The sequence below is a fragment of the Macrobrachium rosenbergii genome, chromosome 9 (assembly GCF_040412425.1).
Source record: "Macrobrachium rosenbergii isolate ZJJX-2024 chromosome 9, ASM4041242v1, whole genome shotgun sequence".
Lineage (NCBI taxonomy): Eukaryota > Metazoa > Arthropoda > Malacostraca > Decapoda > Palaemonidae > Macrobrachium > Macrobrachium rosenbergii.
In genome coordinates, this window is record NC_089749.1 from 30,666,552 (window position 1) to 30,686,551 (window position 20,000).

General features: G+C 36.9%; 1 protein-coding gene across 1 annotated transcript in view; it reads left to right on the plus strand.

The window, feature by feature from the left end:
• LOC136841671 (protein eyes shut-like) overlaps window positions 1–20,000 on the plus strand; it is an 82,959-nt gene that overhangs the window by 44,362 nt on the left and 18,597 nt on the right. Inside the window, exons 6-11 of the mRNA XM_067108862.1 lie at window positions 6,653–6,766; window positions 7,950–8,121; window positions 8,390–11,498; window positions 14,567–14,695; window positions 18,515–18,708; window positions 19,240–19,306. Coding sequence (XP_066964963.1) covers window positions 6,653–6,766; window positions 7,950–8,121; window positions 8,390–11,498; window positions 14,567–14,695; window positions 18,515–18,708; window positions 19,240–19,306 — 3,785 coding nt within the window. The remainder of the gene's footprint in view (window positions 1–6,652; window positions 6,767–7,949; window positions 8,122–8,389; window positions 11,499–14,566; window positions 14,696–18,514; window positions 18,709–19,239; window positions 19,307–20,000) is intronic.

Here is a 20,000-nt window from a genome sequence, read left to right on the forward strand (position 1 = left end):
GGCTTTAGGAATTGAACATAATAAAGGATCAGTAGAAGACAGACCAGGGCTTCAGTCAAATTTGGCTGTTATGTACAGATAATTAACATTGTTCCAAGGATGCCTCTCTGTGTTAAGTCATTAACTTCGACAGCTGCTTCGGTCTTTGGGCAGTCAGTTCTAAGGCAGAGTTTTGTCATTGTATTGACAAGACATTATTTTCAAGAACTTTTGAGACTGCATTTGTATGCTGTTTAATTTTCATATCTATTCCATCAAATAAAAGATCCCGTAGGGTAGTAGTGCCGTCAGTCACCTCATGCTGTGCACTGCTGGCATTACTTAATTAAGGTTCTTTGCAGCGTCCCTTCGGCCCCTAGCTGCAACCCCTTTCATTCCTTTTACTGTGTCTCCGTTTATTATTCCGTTTCTTCCATCTTACTTTCCACTCTCTCCTAGCATTTTTTCATAGTGCAACTGCGAGGTTTTCCTTCAGTAACAGCTTTCAAACATTTTTACTGTCAATTTCCGTTTCATTGCTGAATGACCTCATAGGTCCTAGCGCTTGGCCTTGGCCTAAATTCTGTATTTTATTCTATTCTATCAAATGAAATAAATTATCTTTTGAAAATGGAATGTTGCATTTTGTATTAGTACTGTTTTAAAGCTGTTTTTTCTTAGAATATTTTTCTACATGCTAATATTCATTATTTCAACACTATCATTATTTTTTTTTTTTTTAACGAAGTATTTGAAAAACTTCTTAAAAATTAGTACTTTTTATTGGCTTTCTTCTCTGGTTGGACGTTCTAGATGGTTTTTTGGGATGTATTCATACAATTTCCTAGTAGTATTTGGGAAAACAGATAATAATTTCGTCTGCTCCAATAAACTCATAGGCTAAGTGATCTTAGATCCTGAATTATAGCTGGATCATTTTACTCTGTTGAGTAGTCTGACGATCACGACATTTAAGAAAAATGTTTTATGTAAGAGACCAAGGATTGAGTGACAGCAAGAAAATCTCCTGGTCAAAATTTTCGAAGAGAATTCCGAGGACATCTTTCCCTGCCTTTACCAACCCGTTTGAGAAAGACCAAACGGGAGGAATCAGCCTCGTCTCAAAAAGCTCCATAAATGTGTTTGACTACAAGTAGGGGACAACGGATTATCCATGGCCAAGTCAAATACTTGTTCATAGACATTTCCGGTGAAATGCAATCTACAATTTTTTAAACAATAACAAATAAATTCAAGAATAACACTTATTGGTAACCTAAGGTTTATGCCAAGAAACCCAATAAGTTAACAGGCACTTTGGTAAGTAATGAGCTAACATCGAAGCAAATTAATCTGTGGTTCGATATTATGCTCATATTTTCTCATTTTTCACAAAGATATGAATTTTTGGTAGGTAAAGATGATATGGTGCCTAAAATAAAAAGTATTTCAGTTGGTATTTTGATAACTTGCACTTGATAATACAAACGATACTAAGTCTTACTGGGTTACTAGGTTTGCTGGTTTTCATTAAATTATACAAATAAGGCACTGAAGGTCCAGTAGAGGTCAGTGAATCAATTGAAGATATTTATGCTTCCAAATTCATTTTATGCTCAGGTTAAAATGCTCGATAGCCTCATCTATGGCGTTGTTTCTGATATGTATATACGAATGTGGAATACATTTAACGAATATATGTTTTTTAAATGTGTGTTTGTTTTTCTTATAACTGTCATATCTGTTTTATCGGCTATTGTGAATTACAGTTCACTGCCCCTGTTTCTTATTAACTGCACATGAATTACAGTTCACTGCCCCTGTTTCTTATTAACTGCACATGACAGGCCATAACCCTCAAGCACATTTGATCACTCGAGATGAACTTTGTTCAAAGGTATCCTGGTAAATCTTGTTCCATTCGCTTTTGTTGATTAGACCGTTCAACATTCACCTCCAAAAATTCTTTATATTACATATGGACGTTGATGAAAAAAGCATACATTGTCATTAGTCGAAACTGGAGTCAAAGCTATACACATCTCTAAGTGGGGAAAGGTGACATCCAAAAGAGAGGGTTCCCAGTCAACAGAAACATGGCGCATCAATTAGTGTCTTGCATTCCGTGGAACCTTGAACTGGATTCGCTCTTTGCTTCTCGTAGTTTCTAGGTGTTTTTATAAAAGCAAAACACTGAAATCGCTGTCCTCTTAGCCATGCTGGTAGTGAAGACTTTATGATCAAATGTTTTTCCAATCTTCTAAGCATCGATGGAAACTTTCCCTTGAAGTGTTGTAGGATGGGCTTCCTCCGTCCTTTGACGATCCATCAGAAGATATGTATATGTATTTTTATATGCATATGTGTATGCATAATCGTCCCTGGCTTGCAGTAAATGTGCTCTGACAAAATATGGTGGAAGCAGATTAATGCTCTTACCCACAGAAGAGTTTGACAATTGTGATCAAAGGTAAACAGGGAGCTTTCCAAACATTGTTGGAGGTGGAAAAGATGGATAATGAATGGTAATGGAAAAATGTGAAAGTTTATTCAGGGAGGAGGAAGTTTCTAAGGGCCTGAACCACTTGCGTGGTTCAGGATAGTCTAAGGAATTTAAAGTTTTGACGCAATCTGCGTCATGCTTTCTGCTTGTTTCAATCCCCTTTTTATCTAAGAACAAGAACAACTGTCTATTTGTCATTTTTTTCCATTATTCATTTTCGTGCGCAAGCTCCACGACTTTTATATTTGCTGACCTTGAATCTTGAATTAATTCCTGTCGAGGTATAGAAATTCAATAATACGCTAATCAGACACCAGGGGGCCAATTTTGTCAAATTTGAGATCACTATGACATCCTTAGGGTCAAACTACTCTCGGTGAGACCATTTTCCTTACAAAAATGGTTATATAGTTGCTTCTGTATTTGATATTGTATCTCTCTCTCTCTCTCTCTCTCTCTCTCTCTCTCTCTCTCTGTGCATTTACATATATATATATATATATATATATATATATATATATATATATATATATATATATATATATATGTGTGTGTTTATATATATAAACATACATGTAATAAATTTTACTATCATATAAACCCAGGTCTCTCAGGTGGAAAGCAAGGGCGTTATGTATATGTGTGTGTGTGTATGTAAATGGGGAGAGAGAGAGAGAGACATACAGTATCAAATATAGAAGCCATATATAACCATTTTTGTAAGGAATATATATATATATATATATATATATATATATATATATATATATATATATATATATATATATATATATATATATATATACATAATCCTTGTAGTTCACTGGCGATCGACCTTTCGTCAAGAACGCGAGATCGATCCACTGGGACAAATATATTTTTGTCCATTTCCTGAAATATCGATTATACTCCTAATAACCTAAATAGTGAATTATGCCCTTGATCGTCAATCAGCTGTGTTGAGACGCAGTCTGGGCGTGGGACCACCAACCTAATCCCAAAATAATTGCTGAGAGCCAGCCATTTAACATCGTCCAGATCTACAATAGCTGAGGGGAAGAAAAGAACAGAGAGAGAGAGAGAGAGAGAGAGAGAGAGAGAGAGAGAGAGAGAGAGAATGCTCTTACACGGACGCGCACACACACACACACATATTATATATATATATATATATATATATATATATATATATATATATATATATATATATATATATATATATATATATATATATATATATATATATATATGTATGTATGTTTGTGTGTGCGTGTGCTAGAAAGAGTAGGAAAGCACGGATGAATAGGAACGGTAGAGAAAGAAGTAACAAGATAAAGGTGTAATCACTTCATCAAAAACCTTGAGGATTACCGACAGACCCACGAGCACTTGAAGTGAAACATTTGACGTCAGAGAAAATTGATTATGTGAGAGAACTATGAAAGGTATATTTCCCTGTCGCCCAAACCCTTCCGCCGCCGGCCTGTTACGTGAGCGGCTGCTGCCGGCTGGGTTTTAATACCACCTGAGTCGAGACTGACCTAATGGTATTTACATGCAGGTACCACGTGATGTCTGGAAGGGATGCGGCGGCCGAGCATTCGCCGCTGAATCTTTTACACCTCCTGACTTCTCGGTACTGAGGGATTCGGTGAAATTCTTGCCCTTTCAGTTTTCTGTAAAAGAAAATGATTGAGATGGCTATTTGTCTGTTCGTCCGTACTTTTCGCCCGCCCTCAGATCTTAAAAACTACTGAGGCTAGTGGGCTGCAAATTGGTATGTTGATCATCCATCAAACATTCCAAATTGCAGCCCTCTAGCCTCAGTAGTTTTTATTTGATTTAAGGTTTAAGTTAGCCATGATCGTGTGTCTGGCACCGCTATAAGTGCCAGCAACACATGCCACCATCGGGCCGTGGCTGAAAGTTTCAGGGACCGCAGCTTAGAGTTTCATGGGCCGTGGCTGAGTGTGTCATGCAGCATTGTACGCTGTACAGAAAACTCGATTGCGCCGAAGAAACTTCGGCGCATTTTTTACTCCTTTTCACTTGATTTCAATAATTGAGTTAATTTTTTCTCCTCCGGCGGTAACGAATTTTCGTTCGTCACGATATCATCAGGAATCATTTGTCTGCTTTAATTATGTGAATTTCTCTTCAAGAAGAATATGCTTTTTTTTATCTAAATTACCAGAGCTTATATCATTCTGGAATGGAATCCTTACTATGTAAAATTTATGCATATTTGTATTTCTTACTATTTTATTTGCGTATTGTCTCATGGTAAATACAAACATTGCAATCTATTAATTCGGCTATTTGATAAAAACCCTGAGGTACTGGTCATTAGGAGTTTAGATTTTGGCCCTAAAATCGAAACATATTCTCCATTTTGCTTATATCTCAGCGCATGGTTTAATAAAGTGCTATAGTTGAAAAAGAATTGAACTCGCTCAAAAGTATCGTATTGCTCTTCAACCTATCGAGAACATCTAGACTGGAGATAGTTTAGTTCTGTTATAAAATGTTGAAGACTTCTGGCAGTCGTACGCGCTCCTAAGACTACAATACTCCAATGTTCAAAATCTACGCGATAGAACACCAGAAGGCTTACAAAAGGTTCTGTTTTAGTTTAATGTAAAAGAAAACTATTGAGATGGCTATTTGTCTGTCCGTCTGCAATTTTTCTGTCCGGCCTCAGATCTTATAAACTACTGAGGCTAGAGGGCTGCAAATTGGCATTTTGAGCATCCACCCTCCAATCATCAAACATACCAGATTGCAGCCCTCTAGCCTCAGCAGTTTTTATTTTATTTAAGGTTAAAGTTAGCCATGATCGTGCGTCTGTCACCGCTATAGGTGCCAACAACACAGGCCACCACCGGGCTTTGGCTGAAAGTTTCATGGGCCGTGGCTGAGAGTTTCATGGACCGTGGCTGAGAGTTTCATACAGCATTATACACTGTACAGAAAACTCGATTGCGCCGAAGAAACAGGAAACAATGAAAAACTTGTTTCCTAATTTAGCCGCCTTTAAGGGAAAACCTGCTCATCCAGTCACGGGGATTTCTAAATTGCCACGAGGAATCTGTGGTCTACAAATGTCAACTGTATAAATCTTGTAGCAGGTGCCTGAGAATACTACGCCTTGCCTCGCCCTCCCACGCTGCAGACGAGCTTGCGCACACCTACCTATGACACCAAATGCCTATTCAACTTACAAAAAAAAAGGGTTGTTTTGCTCCACCTTTTCTGTTTTCTGTTTAGATCTCTTCTTTACACTATTTTTCTACATTTTATAGCGAGATGCCTCTAATTTACTCTCCCGTCGACATATCACCAGTGTCTTCCCTTGCAACCGATACCTCTGAGGCTGGTGTAGCTAAGGATGTGCATTTGGACAGGAGGCCTTTATGATTTTTGGTTTAAAGAAGCTTCTGGCTCATTTCTGTGGAATAAAGCTTTTCAGGTTCAATAGCCACTAAGAACCTCTTTTGTTTAAGAGTGAACACAACATTTTTTTTTCAGTTTGATTCTTATGAATAGAGAAGCATATTCTAGATGCTTTATTTATATGTACATTGCAAATTATAGTCAGAAAGCTCAGCATCTGACCTAGAATGTAGTAGAATCCTGATCCTACTTGATTCTTTTATTGGAATATGGGTTAGTATATTTTAAGTCAGAGAGCACAGCCAGCTGATTTCAAGAAACACATAAACCCGGAATGTTTAAATATCATCCGTTTAATTGCTCTGAAGGAAAGGCAATTACCGATAACGTGTTCTCTATCTTGTTCCATCTTGCGCTCTACTGTCAAGTTTGTCGTCGCTTTTTTCTTACCACACCATTTATTTCAGTTCAACTTTTTTCACTTAGTTTTTAATTTAAGACCTCTGAAAAAACTGGATTGTTTAACAAGAAAAACTGAAACAAAAAAATGAAAAGATGCTGAAAAGAGAAAATGTCATCTGGCTTTTGGCGACAGAGCGGCACAGCCTTCAAACAAGAAATGTAAACATAAATAGTTTCTTCTTCTTCTCCTTATTATTATTATTATTATTATTATTATTATTATTATTATTATTATTATTATTATTATTTAAGTATCCCCATACATAGTGTATGTGTTTATCGGTGTACTTACATTTGTTCGTTTTCCTTCTTCAGGATGGCAAGGAAGATGGTGCGAAAAGGACGTCGACGAGTGTCTGACGTCACCTTGTTACAACGCAGGCGTTTGTCTCAACACGCCAGGCAGCTTTGCTTGCGCTTGTCAATTCGGTTGGTAATGGTCGTTACGGTTGGAATCGGGTTGGTTCAGCTGATAGTGAAAAAATCGGAGTATGAAAGTTACGAAGTTCTATCTTTTTTTTTCTGTTTATTTTGAGAGAGAGAGAGAGAGAGAGAGAGAGAGAGAGAGAGAGAGAGAGAGAGAGAGAGAGAGATTTAGTAACCAATTGCCCACTTCTAGATATGTAAGCCTCAAGCCTCAAAGGAGAGAGAGAGAGAGAGAGAGAGAGAGAGAGAGAGAGAGAGAGAGAGAGAGAGAGAGAGAGAGAGCGATAGGCATAAGACAACCTCCAGGAGAAAAGGGCCATCGCCAAACTCTATGATATTCCAACGAATCTTGCTAGAATTTCACGTTAATCACAAGCCCACTGCTTAAAGGAATTACTGAACCAGATACAGAGACCTATCTGCTTTGGCTTAAATTACCCCAATTCTTGCTAATAAACTTCCGTCTGTTTATAAGCACCCTTACACGTCGTTCCCGTTGATGTCACTGGATTTTAGACTAATACATCATATCACTGATGCATATTTTTCCTAATTAATTCTCTCAAGCAAGAATGAGAAAGAAATGAAATGCTGAAGAGCTTTGTAATGCCTTGTGTTATAAATGATTCTTCAGTCAATGAGGCTGTTTCATTATCGTTACCAGTGAGCTTATGGTTTTTTTCTGGATATTTGTTGGCCTGCTTTCCAGTTAGCAATATTAGGTGAAAATTAAAGAACTTATTTTTGAAGTTTTTTGAATGATTCTTCATGATCCATGGAACGTCTAATTAGATATTACTGTAATATGGATCGAGTCTGGATCTGTATGCAGTATTTCCAGTTCTCTGTAGCTTTTGTCACTCATGTTCTTTTAAGAAAGTGGCCTCTTCCTGCTCTTTTTGAAAGACAATGGCCAGGACTCAGATTATTGGATAACTATGCTAAGTGTCAAATTCTCTCTTTGGTGGAGTCTTGTAGAACTTGCTCTCATAAGATATGGTCGTATAAGTTGGGATTAATACAGTAGTAACACTCATACATTATACGGATGGTTTCATATTTCAGATAAGTTTTTGTGATGAGAATTTGTTACGCAAAAACATGCAGATAGCCTTAGCCAGGTATCACTTGTATTTCAGTCGCTTACCAATGTCGATGACCTTTAATTTTGAAATTTCTGAACCAGGATACACAGGGGATCTGTGTGAGGAGGCTGTAGTATTCTGTGAAGATAGTCCCTGTGCGAATGGAGCCCTCTGTGTCATGGAAAATAATAATGCTACTTGCTACTGTGTGCCTGATTACCACGGGTCTAAGTGCCACCTTCAGTACAATGACTGCCTTCCTTATGCCCCCAGGTAATTTTCAGACAATGCCATTTTGCAAAATAAAAACTGAGTAAAGCTTTACTGTTATCTTGTGGTTTTGGCACACTTGTAAACATGCAGCATAATTGAATCATATCAAGGTTGATGCAAGAACTGCAAATTTTCTGCTTTCAGTTTTATTATCACTGTATGAGGATTATTGTGATCAAAAGGAAAAATGCATAAAAATAGCATTCCATTCATTGAAAATATAAATAATTTTAACAGATTTTGCTGATTCTTTTTTATTTTGTTTCAGGTGTATGAATGGAGGCACTTGCATAGATGGTGTGGACAGTTTCCGCTGCAGTTGCCCTAATTCTGCTTCAGGGGAACTCTGCCAGTGCGTTACAACATCAGATGGTCTAGACTGTGACCCCCTTCCGTCATGGTATGATGGAAAACCCTTTGAGCCAATTGATGATACTAAGGGTATCTTTCCACACTGGTTCAATGTTAGCAAGCCGAAGAACGATACTGAAGGAGTATTGGAGGTTGACCTTAGCATCATCCCTACATCCACTATGGATTTCATTCCTTACGCAACAAGTGCCTCGAGTTTATTTGATTATTTCTATGCAAGTGATGAGGTGACTCCTAGCTATGATTTTAGGACGAGTATTTTTCTATCGACAATAAGGGAACCGAAAGATTTCCCATCATTGTCTTCTGTTCTTAGTGCCAAAGAGTTGCCTTCTGTCTCACCAACGTTTACTGCCAGTGTGCCTTATGTTTCTGATGATTATTCTGCTTCCATTCTCCCCTACCCTAGCTTGTACCAACCTACCATGGTATGGAGTGAATCTATCATGACTACTCCCCTATTTCCCTCCGAGAGTGTCTTTCTTTCGACAATTATATGGAGTGAGTCTTACATAGTGGAAACAACGCCAGTGCTTCCAGACTTAGCTTCCTCAACAGCTTTTGAAGCTGAATTTCCCTCTGTGCTTTCAGAATATTTTATGACATCAACATCACTGCCAGACATAGAAGCAACTAAAGTACTTGAAGAACCTTACTCAACACCTTCACCTGAGATTCTTTCAATGTCTCTTGTGTCAGATTTCGACGTGAGTACGCCTACTTTTACTCTTCCAGTAGTTCCCCTTGAGCCTACGCCTGTGTTGAGTGTTGTTAGTAGCTCGCTAGATATTGTCCCGTCTGTCTTCGTAGATGTAACTGCTTACCCTACAACCAGTCTCTATGACAACATAACCTATAGACCTGAGGAGGAAACTCTTGAAACTGAGGAACCTGTAGCCACCACTGCCCTAATGCCAACATATGATAATGAGACAATCAGTGTAGAAGATACCATTAATGTAACTACTGAAGGTGTTAAAACAACATTAGTGCCTGAAACTGAGACAGAAATATATGTATACGTTGACAATGCAACAGAAGTGGTTTTGACAACAGATAATAGAACTATAGCTTCTGAGTACCCTGGTGTGTCTACTACAGCTTACATTCCAATAGATAGTGCAAACTTTACTGATACAGAAGAACCTATGACGACAGAGGTTTCAGTGCTTGATGTGAATGTCACAGATATGAAATTAGATGAAGTTAGTACTACTAGTATTTCAGTTGATTTTGATGGTTTATCAACAGCTTTGCCTTTGCCAACGCCTGATGGTGATTACATTCTAAATGTGACTACTACAGATAGCATTACTGTTTTTTCTAACGTTACATTTGAGGAAGGGCTCGTGACTCCTCTTAATGAGACAGGGTTAGACACAAAAACAGAAATAACTCTGTCACCAGTTACAGAATCATTCAACTTCACGGTAACAGATGAGGAACCTTATGGTGTAGACAACGTCACTTCTATCCCGCTTGATGGGTATAATGAAACAGTTACGGTACCACCAGATTTGGTAACACCTTACACTGAAACAGTCACGATACCACCTGATTTATTAATATATAACAAAACATTTACTTCAACTTCAGAATCTGTGACACCATACAACGAAACAATCACAGTACCACCAGACTTAGGATACACACTTGATATGAATCTAACAGTAGATTCAACACAGGTTACTGACAATATAACATTAGTATATACTGATTCATTTACACCTGTTTTTGATAATATGTCAACTGTAACTACTGACGAAGCATATTCTCCAGAAATTTCAACAAGGGAAACAATGTTGCCAAATATTTCGAGTTCAGTAGATACTACACAAGAATCATCATCCACAAGTCCTATGCCAGTTTACAATGTATCTGTAATTGACATAACTCCTTTTAATGCTACGGATATTGTCACCACTGACAGAGATTACGTTACAGGAGACGTCTTTGATTATAATATAACTTCTACAACAGAAGTCAGTGATTTAGGAACGGTTGCAATAAACTTCACTACATTAATCAGTACATTATTCACTACTGGCATTCCTTTGCAAAATGACTCATTTACAACAGAACATGTAACAACAGATGTTTCTCTTGAGGTAGACGATAAGACATTTAATGACTCTATCACTACAGAGGCTATTGCTAATGAAACAGTTTCTTTTACAACAGCTATTTCAAGTGCAACGCCAGATACCATAGGATATACTGAATATCCTTTACTTAATGATACCGTAGCAACACAAGTTTTCCCAGAAAAAGAGACTCCAGATTCTTTGATGACAGTGACACAACCTACAGCCATAACAGTCAGTCACCCAGCAACAGAATTAACCAAGGACGCTGAGTCCAATTTAACAAGTGAAGCTCCAAGACCGACGGTCATAGAGACAATGAATGTCACAGAAGTAACTTCATCAACAAAATATGTGGATGTTGATCACGTGGACTTTAGCACTGTTACGTCCATTATAAATGTGACAGTCACAGATGAAAAATCTTTGCATGACACAAGTACTGTTGACACAACAGATTTAACGTCAACTACTGCCACAGCAGTGTCCATTATACCCCCGGAAGTGCCTCTTGTTCCATCTGATACAACGGTGTCCCCAGAAAACAGAACTTCCATTGAGGAAGGCACTGAAACCGATATGTCGGGTAGTCCTACTTCTGTTTCCCTCACTACCTTGTTTCCTGATACAACTTTGCAGAGACCAGAGACCGAGAAACCAGATGGAGATTTGTTTCCTACAATTGCTACAGAAGTTGAAGAGCCGGACCAGACAGGGAGCCCCAGCAAGAAAGATCCAGTGTTCGACACGACACCTCTGTCTCCAGGCGCAACTAGACCTACCGGGAAAGATAATGCAACTAGCATATCTCCTCCCACTCCTGAAGGAACTGCTGAAATTCCCAGCGGTGACTCTGCAGTGTGCGGGTCTTCATACTGTCTCAACGGTGGAACTTGTGTTATCATCGATGGCCATTCAATAGTAAGTCTTTATTCTCTTCAAATCATGTGATTCTTTTAAATTATGGTATAGGATATAGTTGAGTGTTACTTCTCTACAGTTGCTCATTTCCAGACTTCGGGAAGGGGGCAAACCAAATGGCGTAAATAACGGGAATATTGTAGTATATTTTGTATTTTAACGTGAACATTTTAAAAGGTCTCATAAACGTTTAACACAGAATGGATATTAAGATTGATTAAAATTTTGTCACAGAGGTCAATTTAGATAACCGAGTTCTTAGTGTTTCGAGTGTTTATTTTCAGTTTACTAATTACAGGGAGAGTTCGGAATGTATTTTCACTACTTATTTAGGGGAGCGTTGCCTCAGCATTTTACGCTTGTACTCTTTGTTTGTTTTGCTTTTGCAAGCTTGGATGTTTGTGTATAGCTGTCTGGATTTCATGCGTGTGTGTGATTGCGCATCTTATTTTTTTTTTTTTTTTTTTTTTTGCATCATGAAAGAAATGAAAGAAAGCACTGAATCTAAAAGCTTTCTTGGTATTTGTTCTGCGTTTATAACACACTAATTAAGGAAACGTACTGCACGTATACAGTATAATACAGTAGTGGTCATTTCATTTCGACTGCCATATGCAAGTCGGGTAAATGTGCACATCTGTAATGGCTATCCCGACCAGCCATGCTCAGCTCACTCCAAAGCAGTGACAGAACTACAGGTCCATAATGAATTTCCCTTACTTATGCAATATATATATATATATATATATATATATATATATATATATATATATATATATATATATATATATATATATATGTGTGTGTGTGTGTGTGTGTGTGTGTATATTTGTATATGTTTTATATATATATATATATGTATATATATTTTATATATATATATATATATATATATATATATATATATATATATATATATATATATATATATATATATATGTATGTATGTAGTATGTATATACTGTATATATGTGTGTGAATTTGTGTGTTTTTATGTGTAAAACTAAGCAACTGACAACAAATGTGAACTGGTAAGTTCCGCAAATATCTGAACGATAAGGGTCATTCAGTAAAACTCACTGCCATCATGCATTTCAGTGATTCACTATTATTTTGGAGTATTACAAGATACTCCACCGAGAAGCTTACATGGAAATGTTAGCGGTATATTGTGGTAATACTGGAATATGTTGCAGTAACGTAGAAGAAGTAAGGGAATGCAGTCCAAATGAACTCCCACTTGCCATTTTCAGAAGTGAATGTTTTTATTACGTAATAAAAATAATAACAGTGAAGTCTGTGAACGATAAATAGAAAGGCGGATCAAGTCAGTCATCTAAGAAGAAAAAATCAGCCCATCAAAAGTTAGCACAATAACTGAAAGTCTTAAAGCATGGAAGATAATGATATTAGCGAAGGGTTATATTCTTCTTCCTACATCAGGTTATTGATTATTTTCGTGCCCAATTCAAGGGGTGCGAGGGAGGAAGGGGCTATTTGAACCTACATCGTTAGTCCCAAAAATTCGATTGATCCGAAGCAGCGACAGAGGCTTCATATACAATAATATCATTACGCTTCGGGATAGTAAGTCGAGCTCCAACACGGTGAAGATGGACCTGCATTTTGACCATCACTTGATTCCATTTCGTAAACGTTCGGTGATCAGGAGAAGTCTGTCTGTCCTTCTGCGACAATTCACTCCGTCAATTTCTGTGAGGAGCATTTTCTGTGCCTTTTTGAGTCTTCAGGAAAGTGGCGATTTTCATTGTTCATTGGTGATCGAGCACCTCTCTAAATGCCTGACATGTTCTATTTTGTTTCTGAGGGGCTGTTTATTCTCATTTGCTTTTATTCTTCTCCTTTATGTAACTCGGAATCCACTGCTGATAACAGTATCTTTTACATGAAGCAGATTACGTAACCATTGCGCCCTGACAGACTCGCTGAGAGCATTCATCATTATCACAAAGAGGTAGTGAACTACTTACTTATCCCTGAATGAACCGCGCATTATCAACACAGGATCTGGTTTTACTCTATTATGCCTTTATTTTGTCTTTTTCTTGGTTTTCTGTATATTTCCATTACGATTCGTATTTACATTTTAAGATGTAGCCTGTCTATACAAATCAGTATAATTTGAAAATGAAATATAACCAGGGAGTTCGTTTCCCCTTTCTTTTTGAAACTAAAATTCCGGGACGACTGCAGAAAGCTGGCGGTTTATTGAATTATTGGAAAATCGTTTAAAAGGACATCGATAAAGGTAAAGGTTGCCTAAAAGCCTATTGTGAAATCTTATGATCGATGGAACATCCTCAAAATATAAAAATAACTATGGTGACTGCTGGAGTTTAAAAGAGTTTATGTTGAACTCACGGCTTGTTAATGTAAAGTTCTCGAAGAGCACACACAGCTTAGCAAATTTCGATTTGTATTCAAAAGACTTTAGATTAAAATTAATGAAATGGAGATCGATTGATATTTGGAAATATAGAAGGTCGTCATTATCCACTCATTAATATTGAGTTGAAATAAAGCTTGAGACATATTTATTCAGTAACTAATAGACACAATAACCTTTGCTTTTGGTAAACAATCATATTGATATATATGTTTTTACTGCCATTATGTAATAAATATTTTTTCTGATACTGATGATAGCTTAAATACAAGCTCTCATTTATATGCAGTCGTATAGCACGATATATTCCTCATGAAAATTTAGACATTTTCCCACAAAGTCATATTTTTAATAATATATCCTGCAAATAATCTTGATATACAGCATCTTACGAATGTACCTGAAGAGGCCGCACTGATTATTGATATGATTATTTATATATATATATATATATATATATATATATATATATATATATATATATATATATATATATATATATAGGTTGTATGTACAGTGTGTGTATATATATGCATATATATATATATATATGTGTGTGTGTGTGTGTGTGTACTGGATGAAAACTAATTTCTATATTGCATGACCTCCACTAAACTTGGACGTTAATTCTTTTAATAATTTTGTTAAATTTTGTCTCTAGTGTCAGTGTGCCTTCAACTACAAAGGAGCCTACTGTGAGTTGTACTTCTACATCCACAAGCCTTATTTCGTGGGAGCGTCCTACCTAGGTGTGGACGTCGGTAGAATGTCCTTGAGAGAAGGCGTTCAGGTAATACGAGAGTTTACTTTGTATACATACAGGAATGTATTTTCAGTAGATTTATGAATATATATATATTATATATATATATATATATATATATATATATATATATATATATATTATATATATATATATAATATATATGTCTGTGTATGTGTGCGCGTGTGTGTATATATACATCATATATAAAAGTGAATGTTAGTATGTTTGTATGGTAGTGCGCTATTAGAAATCCGAACCGCTTGACCGATCTAGACAAAATTTGGCACATGGCCGTCACTTGACCCAAATTAAATAATAGGGTAGGTTTCAAAACCGTACCCTCTTCGCCTTCCCCTTCGCCCATCTCCCTTCCCACTTCCCTTTGTAACTTATGTGGTAAACAAACTACGGGTTTATCATACCTAATTTATTGTGTAAGTAAACTGTACGGGTTTATTGTACCTCATTTCCTGTACTCGATGCTATAGATATATATTATTGAAATGTTTTTCTTTCTGTGATTAATAATTCTGTATCAAGATTTAAACAGTCACCACAGTAATACCTGGGTACAAGGGACAGTCACCACAGTAATATCTGGATAAAAGGGACAGTCACCACAGTAATACCTGGAAAAAGGGACAGTCAGTGCAGTAATCCTTGGATAATAGGGACAGACACAAAATTAATTACTGGATAAATGGGACAGTCACCACAGTAATACCTGAATAGGATAAAAGGGGCAGTCAGCACAGTAATACCTGGATAAACGGGACAGCGACCACAGTAATATCTGGATAAATGGGACAGTCACCACAGTAATGTCTGGGTGGAATGGACAGTCACCACAGTAATACCTGAATAGGACAAAAGGGACAGTCACCACAGTAATACCTAGATAAAAGGGACAGATAGTACAGCACTATCTGAATCTATGGAACAGTCGCCACAGTAATCCCTGGATAAAAGGGACAGTCACCACAGTAACGTCTGGATAAAAGGGACAGTCAGCATAGTAATACCTGGATGAATGGGACAATCGGCACAGTAATACATGAATAAATGAGAGAGTCACCACAGTAATACCTGGATAAAAGGGAGAGTCAGTACAGTAATAGATTGGATAACTGGGGAAGGCAGTAGAGTAACACTTGGATGAAAGGCACAGCCACCACAGTAATACCTGGATAAATGGGAGAGTCACAACAGTAATACCTGGATAAAAGGGACAGTCAGTACAGTAATATCTGGATAAATGGGACAGTCAGCACAGCCAAACATGGATAAAAGGGGCAGCCATCACAGTAATGTCTGGATAAATGGGACAGTCAGCACAGTAATATTTGGATAAAAGGGGCAGCTAGTACAATAATTTCTGGATAAAAGGGACAGTCACCACAGTAATACCTGGATAAAAGGGACAGTCACCACAGTAATACCTGGATAAAAGGAACAGTCAGGACATTAATTCATGGATAAATGGCACAGTCAGTACGAGGAAGTGCAGGAAAATTTCTGTGAGTCCTTCAGAGATTTTCCGGGCAGCGCTGGGTTGGTCAGCTAGTATGTGTGTGTGTGTGCATATATATATATATATATATATATATATATATATATATATATATATATATATATATATATATATATATATATATACATATATACACTATACATACACATTGACTCAATGGTCATAGTCATTACCGTCGCATCCCAACCAGGCAGCAGTTCGAATCCCACTAGCGATGAAGCACTTATCATTTATAATTCCTCTGGATGTAAGTTATTCCACAGATATAGTGAATTAGATATTAAACGACATTTGTGGTTTTATATTTTTAATATAAAAATATCCAGATGTATGAGACAAAATTTTAACTATACAGTATGTACGTACATACATACATATATACATATATATATATATATATATATATATATATATATATATATATATATATATATATATATATATATATATAATTTATATGTATATATATATGTATGTTTGTATGTATGTATATATAAATTTTTACCTCATACATCTGGATATTTTTATATTAAAAACTATAAAACCACAAATTTCGTTTAATATCCAATTCACTATATCTGTTGAATAACTTACACCCGGAGGAATTATAAATGATAAGTACTTCGTCGCCAGTGGGATTCGAACTGCCGCCTGGTTGGGATGCGACGGTAATGGCTATGACCATTGAGTCAATTGAGTCATTAGCGCTTACTACTTATAATTCCCCTTTGTGGTAAGTTGTTTCCCAAAGTATTGTGACTTAGATATTAAACTAAATTTGTGGTTTAATATATATATATATATATATATATATATATATATATATATATATATATATATATATATATATATATATATATATATATAAATATATATATATATATATATATATATATAAACATATAATGCTTTCAGTTAATTTGTATGTTTATGGTGTTATTTTCAAAACTTTTGCATTATAGAGAACTTTGTAAACTGTTTTTTAATCATGAATTTGTCAAGGCCGAATGTTCATAGTTTAGCATCACAGACGCAGGCTAATGAAAATAAGATTAACCCAGAAACATAAAAGGAAATTCGGTATTTTACATGAATTACTGCTATCAGTCAATTTGCTTATTTAAATTCATAAGGATTGAGTTTCCAAGAAGTCAACAGGCGTTGTAAGCCTCGTGTCTGAGTATACTAGTACACTCATACCGTTAAAATGACGGTCGAGATGGCAGTTCCTGACGGTCAGGACTTTGCGTACCGCCCTGAGTCTAAGACCATTCTACATAAATTACAAGGTCCCCAGCTGGACGATGGCAAGCATAACCATTGGGATTATTATCCGTAGATTATTATTATTACACTCAGGAAAATATATATGGATGTAAATTGCCTTTCATTTTATAGAGTTCAAATTCACAGACGATTGCTTTCTTGTTGATTGAAGATCTAAAGAGGAACGAGGTCTTACTTCCCACGTGCTATGCTGAGGAAGGATATCGAATACCCGATATACGCAATTAATGAGGATATCCGATTTTTATTCACCTTAAGTTTTTAAGCGATTGAAATTTGAATGAGTGGATAATGTCACTAAGGTGTTTCCTATAGAAAGAAGAAAGAAAGCATAAAGAAAAATCCCCAGAATACAGATTCTTGCATCTGGTGTAAATTCTTTGGTTAATAATACTACGAACACTTCTCCTACTGTTCTTCAGGTCTTGCCTGAATGTTACTGCCTACGACTCGAGATGCCAAAGTCTTAATTCATTGCAGATTTCTATAGTTCTGTCAGTTTGCGCAAAAAACGTTCCTTGTCTTTGCAAAGATAATAGCACAGCTGTGAAACATTTGCATAGTTAAAAGAATGAAGGTAAAATACATACTGATTTTTACATTAATGATCAGTAAATACGTAATACACTTTCGGTTCACTGGGTTTGACGAATTGGCTTGAAGAATGGATTGACAGCTTTTGAAGTAAAATAAGTACCTATATTTCATAATTGATTATGCCAGTTCTTGATACGTATTTAAATGCTAACTCATCATTGTTATCAGCTGATATGAAGCAACAAACTACGACTCACAATCTTTCATCAGTTAAGAGGCGGACCTATCATGGTGTTCCGTGTGATTTCCAATTTTTTTTCCATTCTCGTTTCTGTTCGTGTTTTCCTCGGGATCAGGCAGCCTAATGGCATTAATGTGACTTTCCGATGATATTGTTTCAAAGAAAAGATGCGAGGGAACACCCCATTTAAATATGTGACCGGTGGAGGAAGGAAATATTTCAAATATTCCTCAAAATGTCTCTTCAGGTTTACGTCCAGTTCACATCTCAAAGTGCCAACGGACTCGTTGCTTACAGCGAAGGCCCCGGAGACGTCTTCTTCATGCTTCTTCTGAGGAACTCCCTTCTGCAGTTCGTCTTTTCCTGCGGACTGCAGACAGTGTCGTTCCTCCAGGGAAACGAGAAACTCTCGAGGAACTTTCGCACCGATGTCTCCGTCAGGTAGGGACGGAGGGCGAAGGGAAAAATGGGTAGTGAGCATGGGATCTACACTTGCGTGGGGTTAGATGTTATATGGCTATTTAAAAACGTCTTTCATTTTCGAGTCAAGTGGGATTAATTCGAATTAGACACTGCACAGGGTTACGCTTTGACCTTGACGTTTTGCTTTAGTTTTAGGGAGGAAGTACACCGAAATTATAATTCTTTCTATACACATAAATAATCTTAATAACACTATAAGCGCTAAGTTTATTTATTGATATCATGCTTAAAATGAAAGTAAATCGCACTTGGGGAAAAAAAAACTCGCGCTTGTCCTCATTTTTATGGGTGTCGTTGGGCCGACTAATTTAGAAGTGAAGCCCCAGACTGTCCAAAGCATTATGCTCCCGCAGCATAGGTTTCACGGAAATTATTAATGAATAATAATAAAATTGCTAATCATGACCATCTCCGGTAATAATCTGTTCATTTATGCTTGAATTTTATTTGATCACTGATTCGAACGATATCTTCTTTTCGTGACTCCAGGATGTGGTGGACGCCATACATTGCAGACGTGCCATGGGGCTCAGGCAAGTGCAGCGCCTCTCTTCAGGTGAGACCTTATGGCAAGGATTGTACCGTTTTGTATAAAATAGTTATGTTATATATATATTCCAACGTGTGATGTTTCCCTTAACAGGGGATGGGATCCGAGAGGAGACAAGGCAATGAACACTACCACATTCATACTGTAACTGCAGAATCGGATGATTAACCCCCTGTGCAAAAATCTTAAGCAACATTAGGTTCTACAAGCGTCTGAAAGGGATATTTGCTAACACGCGCACTGTGCAATCTAAGTTCCACTCACCACCCTCAAGGCACTTCCTTTTCATTACCTCTTCCACTCTTCTATCCAGTACCTTGTGGGTCTTCCTCCCATCTATCCTCTTAAACCCCCCAGATCATACACTTTTCACCAACATAACGTCCTCCATTCTTACTGCTTGACTGAACAATCTTGAAAAGTCTGATCTGTCCTTTCTCCGTTGCGAACCCTTTTACCACCTCTATATATCTCCACATTTTTCACCCTTTCAACTTCTCCTAAGTTACAAATATTAAACAAACAATACTCACCTCAGCAGCTTCAGCCTTTTCTTCTTCCATATGCATTTAACATATATAGTTAGTTTCCATAAAGGTGAGTTGGCTTACCATTCCCTTCATATATCCTCCTTGGCTTCTGTAGATACTGCAAGTCTCTTCCCAATCTTTTGCATACACTTCCTGCCACCTGCCTTGTT